Source organism: Lethenteron reissneri, chromosome 39, assembly GCF_015708825.2.
Source record: "Lethenteron reissneri isolate LAM-NWPU_2019-01 chromosome 39, ASM1570882v1, whole genome shotgun sequence".
Classification (NCBI taxonomy): Eukaryota; Metazoa; Chordata; class Hyperoartia; order Petromyzontiformes; family Petromyzontidae; genus Lethenteron; species Lethenteron reissneri.
Window position 1 is genome coordinate 9,839,422 of NC_083817.1, and position 13,269 is coordinate 9,852,690.

The 13,269-nt window shown below is 47.0% G+C and overlaps 1 protein-coding gene across 1 annotated transcript in view; it reads right to left on the bottom strand.

The window, feature by feature from the left end:
* AGBL4 (AGBL carboxypeptidase 4) overlaps positions 1–13,269 on the bottom strand; it is a gene marked incomplete at its 5' end in the record, with an annotated part of 423,165 nt that overhangs the window by 341,903 nt on the left and 67,993 nt on the right. The window contains 1 exon segment of the mRNA XM_061567463.1: positions 9,951–10,075. Within this exon segment, the coding sequence (XP_061423447.1) occupies positions 9,951–10,075 (125 nt within the window).

Sequence of the window (13,269 nt, forward strand, 5' to 3'; positions counted from 1 at the left end):
ACCAGGGTTGTTGTTGTTCATCCTGGAAGAAAACCCTTTGTCTACGTTCTCCGTTCAACGAGTCTCCAACACGTGGACCTGGACCTAAGCTGTTGGTCTCGGTCCAGAGTAGCAGTTACGTTGTAATTAGTGTAGTTAGCCTGGTGGTCACCGCCATAGGTTGTTATTCTGTTGGAGTTAAATAAATGTGTTGCCTCCAAGTCTACGTCTGCGACTCAGTTGAACTCACTACACAACGTTGCAGGCATATTCTACTACGTTAGGATGCCTCCTCTAATGCTTCAGGGTGCCTCCAACGTTGGAAGCATCTTCTATTGCCTGAGGATGCATCCTCGACTGCCTGCGGATGCATCCAACTTGGGAGGTGAATCGTCGCGAATGAGAATGGAGCAGCACTCGTAATGGCTATCCAGAAAGAGCACCTTTTAAACTAATGGAGTCATTTAAAAAGTGCCCGTCTCACCCTACACTGGATGTTGTTCAGCCACATGTCAATCACCCAACGGGATAGAATAGTTTAAGCTCTTTCATGGAGTTGAGATGTATCTAATTTATATAGCGATAGCTTTTTTCGCACATCACAGGGGACTGTGCCGTGACCATCAAGCTCATCGCACCTTAAAACTCTGTTTCATTACGAGTGGCTGTTAGACTCAGCGCTGTGACTATTAATAGTGTCCTACTACATACACACATCATCATCAGTAGCAGCAATAGCTATTCTCTATCCGCTGCTGAATTAAGGCTTTCCCAAAAGACGTCACTATCTGTCACAGTTCTGCAATGCCTACCCTGCACAGAAAAGCTCATCATTCCATCTCCTTTGTGGCCGTCACCCTGTAAGCAACGTCATCTATAGGCCATTATCCCTTGTAGCAATGTGACCTGCCCCATCCGAATTACTTTGTTTTCTTTGCACAGTCTATATAACGTCTCTGGGTTGTGTTGTTGTGTTATTGCATGAGTCACAAAGCTGGGCTTTTAACACAACAAATAGACAATGCAAGTTTGGCTTCGAAATAAAAATGCAATGTGAAGGATCTTAGGAATTTCATGACGGAATAGGGGGGGCAATTAAGACATTCTAAACAGAGCACGGCAGGTAGCATTGTAAAGATAATCGCGTGGAGGAGCCTCTGATATGCGGGGCATTTGTGTGGGTTTGAGGAGGAGAGGGTAATCAACCTGTAGCTTTGTAATCAAACACGACGAGAAAGAGTTGTGGATGCTATCAGGAGTATGTGGTGCTTGTAATGGGTGGAACATGTGTGCAGAGTGGACGAGGAATGGGATTTCGGTGGCTCCCAGAGGCTAGAGAACAAGGGGAAGCCCGAAAGACAAACGGTGGTGGTGATGATGAGACCAAGAGAGGTCCTTGAAGGACGTATCAACTGTGTAACAAGATCTGAGAGAATTCCTTTGATATTGGGGGGTTGATTGTTGGGAACCGGCAGAAGGAAGGAAGCAATAACGAGGTGGGTGTGGTGGCTTCCACGACCACGTTTGTGATTGTTGAGGGCCACCATCTCCACGGCGAAAAAAGCAAACAATCCCTCGGTTTGTATTTTATACTTCACTTCTCAAACCATTGTAAAATAAGCATAACGTCGCAACGAATAATCACGCAAAGTGAAACAAAACATTAGTGACGCAAACACTCAAACAAGGCGCCCTTGAATGGTGTTAAAAAGTAGCAGAAGCATAAGTTATCTTGAAAATATGTATTGGGGACACGGTGGCAAACACCCTAAATTGAAACGTAAGTTGCAGGCATGCTTGCATTTTAAACAAATGAGGGGGAGAAAAAAACATTTCCCCTAATAGGAGACAGCCCGCTTCCAGAAAGTTAATTGGATGCAATTAGCGAGACCTTTCTCCACATTTAGAAAAAGTCGCATTAGTTGAAATAATGAAATAACCAAGGCACAAACGGCTGCGGTAGTGTTGGAAATAAGAATAATTTGTGTGTGTTTGCAATGTACGCGCGCGCATATGTGCGGGTGTGTGCACGTGCGTGGGGAGCGGTAGCGTCACGGTAAGTACCCTGCGCTACGAAACTAGCGACTTGAATTCGATTCCCGCTCACGGCCAACATCAGTGACGATTATCTGAACCGGTTCTGGACCTCCCCTAGGTCTACTCAGCCTCAAATGAGTGCCTGGTGCGGCATGAGACAAATGCGTTTGGGCGTGGTGCTGGCCACCCACCCCCTCGTGTTAACAATCTGTGAAGGCTACGCTGGTGAATCTTTGTCGTTGTGTGTGCATGTGCATTGCGTGAAAGTGCACAGCCCGGCACACGCGCTGCGGTGACGTCACGAAACTAGCGAACACGACGTCGGCGATGAAGATCTGAATGTGTCCTGGGAATCTCCTAGGTCGACTCAGCCTTAAATGGGTACCTGGTAAACATCAGCAACGAGGAGACAACGACAGCTGGGCGTGGCGCTTTTCACACCACCCTCATAGCACTTGCCCCAACAGTCTGTTCAAGACCATATGGGGGATCTTTACCTACTCATACTCTTTGTTTTTTTCGATAAAGTCACGTAGGTAAAAAATGTAACTAAATTAAATCACGACGTTTCGGGCGCAACACAAGCGTCCTTCTTCAGGTGGGGACAACTGAGCGAAAGCGAAGAAGGACGCTTGTTTTGCGCCCGAAACGTCGTGATTTAATTTATTTAAATTTTTTACCTACGTGACTTTACCGAAAAAAAAACAAAGAGTATGAATCCTTGCAGTCACTAAAACTTCAAATCCGGATCTTTACCTGTGTATGTGTGTGCCAACACCATGCCCGGTCATATTTACCACTCAAGTTGGTGACGTTCACGCAACACACCAGGTGCACTATCTTCTCGTAAACTGCGCTGGCCTCAACAGGTCATCACGAACTGCATTTTCTCCAAACGTTGATTCGGTCACGGATAGAACATCTGTCTTTGCGGGAGCGTGCATTTTTTTTTGCGCACGCGTATCTACACGCGTGCGCGTGTAAGTATGTGCGCGTTAAAAAATATATCTCCGTGTTTACATACCTATGCAAGTATGCGAATGGACGAAGAGATAGGTGACAGAGCCCCACTCTGCAAGGTCCCGTGATGGCCTTACAAGCCATTGATTGCTGTGCCATCGTAGTATGGGGCTCGTGTCCCTCATGAAGATTAACTCAGATTAAAAGTGGTTCCCTGCTCATATAAGCACTGAGGCGGTGATCATATCTCGTTTACAAGTCTGGTGAAAAGTCTTCATTTCTATGACAGAGGCACGTCTATCCAAAGGACAAGCACTGTTGACGTCCTATTGTATTGACCCCAGAGTGATGGATAATGGGCTGAGTCGAGCCCCATCTCAACCAGCATCATACGTGGGGGAGAGCACCCGGAGAAAACCCATGCGCGCACGAGGGGGCAACACTCTATCCCCGTACAGATGGAAGCAGATGGGAGATTAGTCCACTTGCCGTACCGCCTTCTCCTGGCGAACCAGGGTTATTGTACCTTGTTGACGCCGACAGGAAGGGAGTTATCACGGCGTCTGTGTGTTATCCACCAACCACCGCTGCTTCCTCCAGAGGGCCGACTGCAGGCAGTGTGGCCAGCGCCACCCGGCCACACCACAATACCACGTGCACTGTGTCGGCCATGATGGGAGCTCAATGACAGACAGTGCTCAACCACTATGGACTCAACAGCGATAGTTGGGATTTGCAGTGCTGTTGCGAGCACAAGTTACAAAAAATAAACGCATTCGTCAATAGCACGACTGCCCGAAAGCAGAAACAAGTATATAGCAGAAGACATTTCGGGGAATGCCCCTCATGCCTAGCTCAGAGATTGCCCAAAACCTAGCCTATTGAAAAATACTTTTCTGTATAGGGCAGTATTTTTTGACGAATATGTTTTAGATATTTAATCTCGTATAAACAAGTATATTGCTGATCTCTTTTGTTTTTGTGTTCTCTATAAGTGTGAAAGATTGCATTGTTAAATATAGCGCTTGTTAATTTTTACATTTAAGCTGGTAATCCAAAAAAAAGCCCTCACACACGTAGGTTGATACGGTGATAGCGACAAAACGCAACGCGAGACTTCATTAAAACTGAGCAGAAGATATATAAAGATCCAATTAACACTTATCAATTATCGTGGTATAATGAGTCATTGCAAGTTGTAAAAGATGTCAATCATATTCCTCGCCAGACCCTGTACGCGATGTTTACCTTGGCACTGGGAGGCAAATTAGAGACATTTTAACAAATCCTTCTCACTAAGCCTTTAGGCATATAAATAAGTACTGCCAGTATTTCACATTTCTTTAGGCAGTATGTTAAGCTCTGTTGTGTAACAACTGCATTGTGTCCAAACGTTAGAAAACAGAGTTAACAAAATCCACACGATGTTTCACGTTTCTAAAATTGAACCATCTAGTCATCCATGTTTTGCAAAAAAGTGTTTTGTTTTCTGTTTACAGCCGTTTGCCATTCAACTGTTGGACAAAGACCTCCGCCAGTGCCTTGTCGGTCATGAGAGTTGTTTGACCATACTTCACCTTGCTGGTCACTGCGGGTGGTTGAAGGGGTGTCGGCTGGCTCCACCGATTCTGACATTTAGTTGGACATTTTCTATTGAATTGGCCGTCCACGCTATTGGCACCGAATAATGCACCACAGTGTGCATTGTCTCGCTAAAAAGCCTCACGAGTTCTCCGAGCGTGAAGAATTACGAAGGCCTGGGTGGTTTTCAGGATTCGTAACGGAGTTTCGGCCCGCATCGCCGCCGATGTGTGTCGTACACCCTCCACCACCCACCCCGCTTAGTCACACACACTGGGTTGAGCCCACTGAGTCCACTACACCTGAGGAATAATGCAACATCACGTGTATGTTAGTGCCTTTCTACCAGGTATCGAAGGACGTTGTACACCACAAAGTAAAGAAATAATTGCAATTGTTGCCCAATCTGAGGTCAAACCACGGCGGCCATTGTCTCCGAATCACGAGCGCGCCACTGGGCACGGCGCTCGCTCCACAGCTGTGGGGGGGGGGGGGTGCGGCCAGGGGGGCGCGGGGGCTGGGGGGTGCTGAGGGGGGCGTGGGGGGGTGGTGGGGTTGGGGGGGCGTGGGGGGGGTGGTGGGGCTGGAGGGGTGCGGCTAGGGGGGGTGTGAGGGGGTGGTGATGCTTAGGAGGATCGTGGGGGGGTGGTGGTGCTGAGGGGGGCGTGGGGAGGTGGTGTGGCTGGGGGGGGGGGGCGAATCTGTGAGATTAGTTGGTGTTGGCCACTTTCGAGAGTCGTATACGTGTGAAGGAGAATGTTAAACTCCACTCTGAACTCGATAGGAATTAGCCAGTGAAGAGAGGCTAAGACCGGACTCAAACTGAAACTAAACTATTTTTTCGAAACGACCTGGCCACAAATGATAGCGCAACGAAGTGGCTAATCATCATGTGGAAATTCAAAGCAGCCAAATACTCGAAACGCACGTTGATTCTAAATGTGGAGGGAAACTCCGGAGGACCCGGAGAAGAATCCACGCGACCACATGAAGAGAGACACACAAACACCAAATATACAACAGGCGTTAGGGTCGGGTTCGAATCCACGACCCCCTGTATACCAGGCGAGGTAGTTAACATCTCGCCACCGCGAGAACAGTTTAACCCACCTACATACGTACTCATCATCATCATCCAACCAGGGACAGGAGCGTTTGAACGATGCCACCCGCGAGCCATGTGGTGCAAGTTCATCGAGGATGGCGGGCAACGTGCGGTTCTGTAAATCAACAGCCTGATCACACGAACTGGAAGATGTTCACAAGCGCAGAGCGATCAATTGCGGCAACGATCGCATCCGGAGTGAAGAGACTCAATTGTTTTCCGCAAATAAATCCACGGCGTATAGTTTCTAATAAACGACCAGTGTAATAATACGCCTATAGGAGCGTGGTGTTGATAGTAAGAGTTTGAAGTCGAATTTGATAAAGTAATGATCAGAAATGGGGGTAGTCTGTATCCGTTAAATCACCGGGTCAAGTGTATGACTGCGGTTGTGTCTTGGGTGGTTGGCTACGTAGGGTGCGAAAGAAGTTCAACATGCGTATGTACATCGGAGCAACCTGGGGCACTGTCGCTGGGCTGTTTGGCGATGTTTACAAAAATCACGTTTGATTAACCCTTTCCCTTTCCGAGACGTCTGTTCACCGCCGAATCTCGGAAGGCGCAAGCAGCTCAGCCTTCATTTTACGTAGAGAGGCGTAGCACCGCTGTTTTTTAAAGACATTCTACTCACCACAGAGACCCGTAGCGACACAACCGCACTCTACGATATCTAGCACCAAACTGTGCCACACGCCCTCCCGCATGGTCTAGTGGGAGCCTCGGTACCAATAAAGTTATTTTATTTTAGTTTTTATTCCGGATCCATTCCGAATACGTACGTATACGTCATTGGAATATGTACGTCGTCGGAATGGAATCGGAAGACGAACTGACGACGTACGTGTACGTGGTCAGTTTTAACTCGCTTATGACAAAATTGACCTCTTCACTATACACTCCTCGTCAACGTCCACCCCTCTCCCTCGTAGCTGCCACCTTCCATCCTTCTCCCCCTCCTCTCCCCCTCCTCTTGATGACCTCTATGGCTGTCCGCCACATGCCCTACGCTGTACATCACAGTACCCTCTTGCTCACATTACGCTATTCCGCCGAGGATTTATTTCTTTGGTGTCTGTTACAGAGGCGCCGAAATAATCACATATATTTTAAAACGTAATCTTCACCGTGGACACAGCATCGAGACATAAATGCACAATCAGAATGCAACGAGCGGCACGACAAGGCACACGCACACAAGCGCGCGAGGCAGCAGAGTGAAATGTGGCATGCGCACAGCCTGGCGGTTTAACCTTCAAACGAGTGGCATTTCCTTACCAGTCGAATCACGACCGAAGAAGACCTTTATCCACGCAAACTTTTCGTGGAGACTGTAAAGCGACTCTCTACCCGCCTTGACCGCGACATCGAAAGTGCACGCTTCGGAATAACATTATGAGCGGCGACGTTCCTTGACCCCCGCCGACCGACCGGACGGCTGGCTCGCTGGCTTATGGCCGATGTCCTTTGCATCATTTGCGTCATCGTGGTGACGGGTGCTTGGGGTTGGCAGGTTGGCAGGTCAGTCGGTGGGTGGCGACAGGATGGGAGCAGTGTTATGCGAGAAACACTCACCCCTGCGAGTTGGTGGCTGTAGGTGGCAGCGCAGCAAGAAGGTTGCTAACAAATCCCAAGGAATAGTTTGGGATTATGAGTATCAGTCTTTGGTAAGGTGATAACTCTAATGTTGCTTCCAAATTATATATATGTGCCAATCAAACATCATTACATGTGTAGTGCCATCGGGGATGTCACTGTATGGTGCCGGCCCAGGAGGGCCGTGGCGTGCAATGTCTCTACGTCGCGGACAGCACCGTGTGGGTGGCTGTGTGATGCCGGCTCTAGCACAGCACGGCGTGCGATGCACCATCATCGCGAACAACCCCGTATGTGGTTGTAGTACCAGCCCTAGTGGGGCTTGGTGAGCGCTGGGATAGCGCGGGCACCACGCACAGCATGTAGTGCGGGCTCCCACAAGTGGGAGCGGGAGAGTGTCAGCCCAGGGACAGGGTTGCCCCGGGCCATGGCACTCTGGTTGACCCCGTAGACACGTGATCTGGAGTGTCCACAGAGAAGGCCCCAGGTGGGGGGGGGGGGGTCTAGGGGGTGATCACGTGTCCAGGGAGAGCTCTCGAGGGGGATCGAGAGGGAGTTAGAACGCTCGAGAAGGTGGACGGGGCCGAGGGCGGAGTCGCCCCGACCCTGGAGGATATAAGGTGGGTCCCTGAGAGGAACCGGGGTTGCTGCATTCTACAAGCGGGAAGTTCTACGTCCTACGAGGCCTCAACACGTGGTCGGCGACCCCAGTTAGGGTCCGACCCTTCGTATCTGTAACTCCAATGTAAAGTGTAGTTAGCTGAGTGGTTACCACCCGAGGCTGTATCTGGTAAAGGGGCAGTGACCCCTTTGTGTTAACGTGTTGATGTTAAATACATGTGTTGCCTCCAAATAATAACGTCTATGACTCAGTTGGACTCACTACACATGTATGCATGTCTGCATACTTGGCACAATTCATAGGATTGTATTTCATATACTGCACCCAGGTATTGATTGAAGTCTCAGTGAAAGTCTCTGGTCAAGCTTCGAGGTGCTGTGCACCTTCATAGGTGCCCCTAAGCCAGGGGTCGGCAACCAAAATAAAAAGAAGAGCCATTTCTTTCCAATTCGGTACAAAATTCAGTATTTCAAGAGCCGCAATGCATCTGAGTACATACGTACTCATCGTCAAGAAGCAGCCCTTAAAGAGCCGCATGCGGCTCCGGAGCCGTAGGTTGCCGACCCCTGCCCTAAGCCATTGTCGACAATTCCACATGAATATGCACACCGGTCATCCTCCTGTTGAAGGCTTTGAAATGCATGCTGCTGATGATTGTGATAAGAATGTTGCTGCTGATGCTGCTGATGATGAAAATCATGATGTCGCTATTGGCAAAAGCGATACTGCTGCAAACGATTGCCTTTTTGCTCATGATGATTGTGCTGATACTGACGTTAATATCAATAATGCTTTTGAGTTGATGATGCAAATGTTGATGCTCTGCTGCTGATGCTGCTGGTAATTATGATGCTGTTGATGACGACAGTGACAATAATGCTGCTAGAGTTGAAATAAAACTGACGTTGACGATACTACTGGTGATGATGATGGCGATGATGATGATTATGATGGTGATGATGGTGATGAAGGTGATGATGGTAATGATGTTGATGATGATGGCGATGATGATGGTGATGACGTTAATGGCAATGATGATGAAGGTGATGATGATTATGATGGTGATGATGGCGATGAAGGTGATGATGGTAATGATCTTGATGATGATGGCAATGATGATGGTGATGACGTTAATGGCAATGATGATGAAGATGATGATGATTATGATGGTGATGATGGTGATGAAGGTGATGATGGTAATGATGTTGATGATGATGGTGATGAAGGTGATGATGGTAATGATGTTGATGATGATGGTGATGATGATGGTGATGACGTTAATGGCAATCATGATGAAGGTGATGATGATTATGATGATGATGATGGCGATGAAGGTGATGATGGTAATGATCTTGATGATGATGGCGATGATGATGGTGATGACGTTAATGGCAATGATGATGAAGGTGATGATGATTATGATAGTGATGATGGTGATGAAGGTGATGATGATGCCGTACCCAGTCGGATGACGAGTTGTCTCGATCATAAGTCCAGCGCGGTGTAACATGAACAACACCCGACATTAAACATTACCGTCGTAAATTGAATTAGCAAGGTGTGGATTGAAACCCCATTAACATTATGGCCGGGGATGTAAGAACAGTAAATAAAGATGCGACATATTAGCGCCACCTACCAAACTTATTTTAGTGTTTTGTGAATCTCAAGTGATCAGGCCCTCAAGGTGCCACTGTTTCAGAAGCGCCGACAGCACACATGCAGGAATAAATCACCAATGGATAAAATCATGTTTTGCCTGTCTGTTATCATTTACTGGTGGGGAGGTGGGTAGGGGCAGGCGGGGGGTAGTTGAACCCAACAAATGTTGATCCCGCCAAAATAATCATGACACAAATCTGCGCTAATGAATGAACACGTCGTTTACTCGGGGAGGAATGCCGCCGTTGCGTTGTCACGGTTCGCAGCAGCGGCGCTGGTCAGGCTTCAGTTCCGCAGCTTAGCTCAATGGGGTCCTATCAGCTAAAAGGAAGTCCCGAGTCTGAGATGAACGTTTCGTGGCGTAGCCGGTGTTGGCGTCGAGGTGCGTCTCGGCGTCGTCACGAACCCCACCTGATTTGCTCTCACGTTGCCGACGGTGAAGTTAAACCAGACGCGGTACCGCGGGTTGCAGGTGTCCGGGCGAATGAACAGGTCGTACTCAACCTCGGAAATGCAGTCCACACGTCCCAGGTTTCCTGTCCACAGCGGAGATGCACAGACAACACCGAGACACAATCACGACCCGGTGCTGTTACATGCTACACAGCCTCACAATCGCCTTCTTCCGACAGACAATTATAACTACAATCCCAGAGAGGGAACAGGTGTAAGGTAGCCTGGAACCTTTGGGAATATTCCAGAGGTAGGCGCGGCCGAGGGTGGAGCCAGGCCGCACCGATGAGATTAAAAGGGAAGCTCCGATCGTTTATCGGGGCTATCTGCAGGTGAAGTGGAACCCAAGTGCTACGTTTTCGTCTACGCCTTCGACATCGTGGGTCAAGCAGCACGTTGGCTGCTCTGACCCGATTAAAGTTATCCCGTATGCGAGAAAAATAGGTGCATTGTGGTCCTATGTGTAACAAGAGTGAGAGATAGGTGTATTTAGTCCCGTGTGTAACGGTGTTGCATAAAGTGTGGAATAAACGTTGTTGCCTCCTAAATAGTGTATCTGAATGACTCACGACACATGTAATACTGTGAAGTGGAGAAACAGCACCATCGTTATTTCAATCCCAGCCACATTATGGACAACTTTCCACCAGCAACATTTACTAATTTTGAGAAATAAAGTAACATTTGTTTGTGAAAGAATATTCAAACCATCATAAAATATTAGCTGAAAAACTAAAGTTTTGCCCCCAAAGGGATTCAGCCATTGAAGCATAAACTGAATGATTACAAATGTTTTGAAATCATATAGTTGTAGATATTTTTCTGTCATGACAAAGATTAATATAATTTTTTTTTTTTTACAAATACTGTACATGCCTACGTTTGCCAGTGCCACCCATCAACGTGCCAAGAGCCCTTGTAAATTGCACAACATCTCATGGGATATTGGGAGTTTGAAATCACGGTTGAGTAAAGATCATTAGAGGGGAGTCATGGAGAGCCAATCCGTGGACAAGGTTCATTTGTTGGGACTGTTAGCAAAACGCTCAGCCCCACAGCTTGAAAGGTCGTGAGTTCAAATCCTGGTCAGGGCTAAGTGAAGCCCATCATCTTTCTCGAGTTATTCATATTTTTACCACTTTGCAGAAAATTATAAAGTGATACGCCCCTAAGCCAGATGTAAAAATTCCACTTTTCAACGTTGGGATGAGTCTCTTACTAACGACTGCTACTGACTTACAAAATAAATGGTAATTTAAAACGAAGTATGATCGTGATTGATTCTATTCTATTCTTGAGTATGCCAATATATTAACGAGCTAAATGCCAATGTCGAGGTCTGCTAGCCACGACGAGAGGGCTTCACGGGAGACTTGTTTAGCTGTTCCTCATCCGCTGAAGGAGTGCAGACCACAGTGCTTTACTACGAGACTTAAAGCTTTCGTGACTGCAGGAATTCATATTCTTGGGTCTTTCGGTAAAGTGACGTAGATAGGTTCAAAGAAAATAACAAAAAATACAATGTTTTGTTATTTTTTGAACCTATCTAGGTTACTTTACCAAAAGACCCAAGAATATTATTTACTACATGATCCATAGTTTACGTTGCACGGCTACAATCACACCACTGTGGCTTGTGTCTATAATTTTAATTCATTAAGGAGATGTGCGCATCGGCCTGTTGATGTTTTGATGCACCACCAGAGTCTTCGAGGAGGAGGATTGTCAGAGCCAGGAAGGTGCGATGATTGGTTGGGTCTCGAACGAAGTGTTTATTGTGAACACCGTGCATTACTCCACTCTGCTCGCTCACGTTCTTCCGGATCTGGGTGAAATACCAGGATGGTGACAGCAGCAGCAGCAGCAACAGCAACGCGATCCCAGCAGGGAGATCGGGACTTTGAGTTGATGACGAGGTGCGCTGTTGAGGGTTACGACTGATGATTGATAATGATGATCATAAAATCCGTCTGTGTTAATTACGATCGGCAGGGACAGTGCATAACCATGTATTTATGCATGAACATCTCAGCAATTCTCAAAATAGCTTTCGTCAAGGAATTTTTATTTTGGAATATTTAACCACCTGGTGATGACCTCTCCCAAAAACAATGGAGCCCGTGACTCCTCAATCGGACTCAATCGCGTCCGCATGGCAACAGGATGCCAGATTCGGCCACCACAATCACAAGTGGAACCTCAGAGGATGTACGGAATGTGGCTATGGAGACCCTGACCAAACCGCAGTGGACACTGTCAGTGGGAGAGAGCGAATTGTGAACTGGAGACCACATTGCAAACACAGGCAGCAGCAGCAGTTAATTCATTCTCACTTAAATTGTCGTCGTCTGGCGTTCTAACTTACACACGTAGGTAGTATAACTCAGCACGTTTGTCAATAACACTGTGGCCTTAAAAGGACAAAAATATATAATAGGCGACGTTTTGAACAATTAAACATTTGGTTTAATTGCTTTGAAAAAGGACCATTTCCTAAAACGTCACCCTATTATGTGTAAGTGTTATTGACGCCATTTGTTATTCCTGTTCCACCATTGCCAACGCAGCATCACCAACATCATTCGCTTACATTAGACCTTTGAGTTCCCGATCGCGTAGCCAAGCATGAGAGGAATAACCCCTAATTCCTCGTTGAGAATCGAGTTCTTTCACGAATTGAAACATTTCCACCAGACTGCGTTGGGCAGCTCTGTCTCTCTCTCTCTCTCTGTCTGTGAGCCGTGTGTCCTTTCTCCAAGACTTCAGCATTATCGCCTTCTTTCCGTTGAGCTCTATCCTTGAAATGTACTCAACTTGTGAGTCTATAGGCAGTATTAGTGTATGTGCGATGTTAGTGTAAGGGTATTGTTAATCTATGGGCAATGTTAGTATATGGGCAATGTTCGTGTATGAGCAATGTTAGTATATGGGCAATGTTAGAGAATGGGCAATGTTAGTCTATGGGCAATGTTAGTCTATTAATGTATTCGTGTATGGGCAATGTTAGTATATGAGCAATGTTAGTCTATTGGCAATGTTAGTGCATATCTCTATGAGCCGTGCACTTTCTCAAAGATGTCGATGATGATGACCTTCCTTCCAGGTTAGTTCTATCCATGATATTTGTTCAAGGTTGTTGCATTCCGTGCTCCTCCCAATTGCATCCATTTCGCCAGCCAGCACTCATCTCAATGTGGAGCCAGGAGAAACTGTGGTTTTATCATTTTATATTGCCACGTCTCTTTTTTCAGTCTATTTACAAGCTTACTGATTTTGT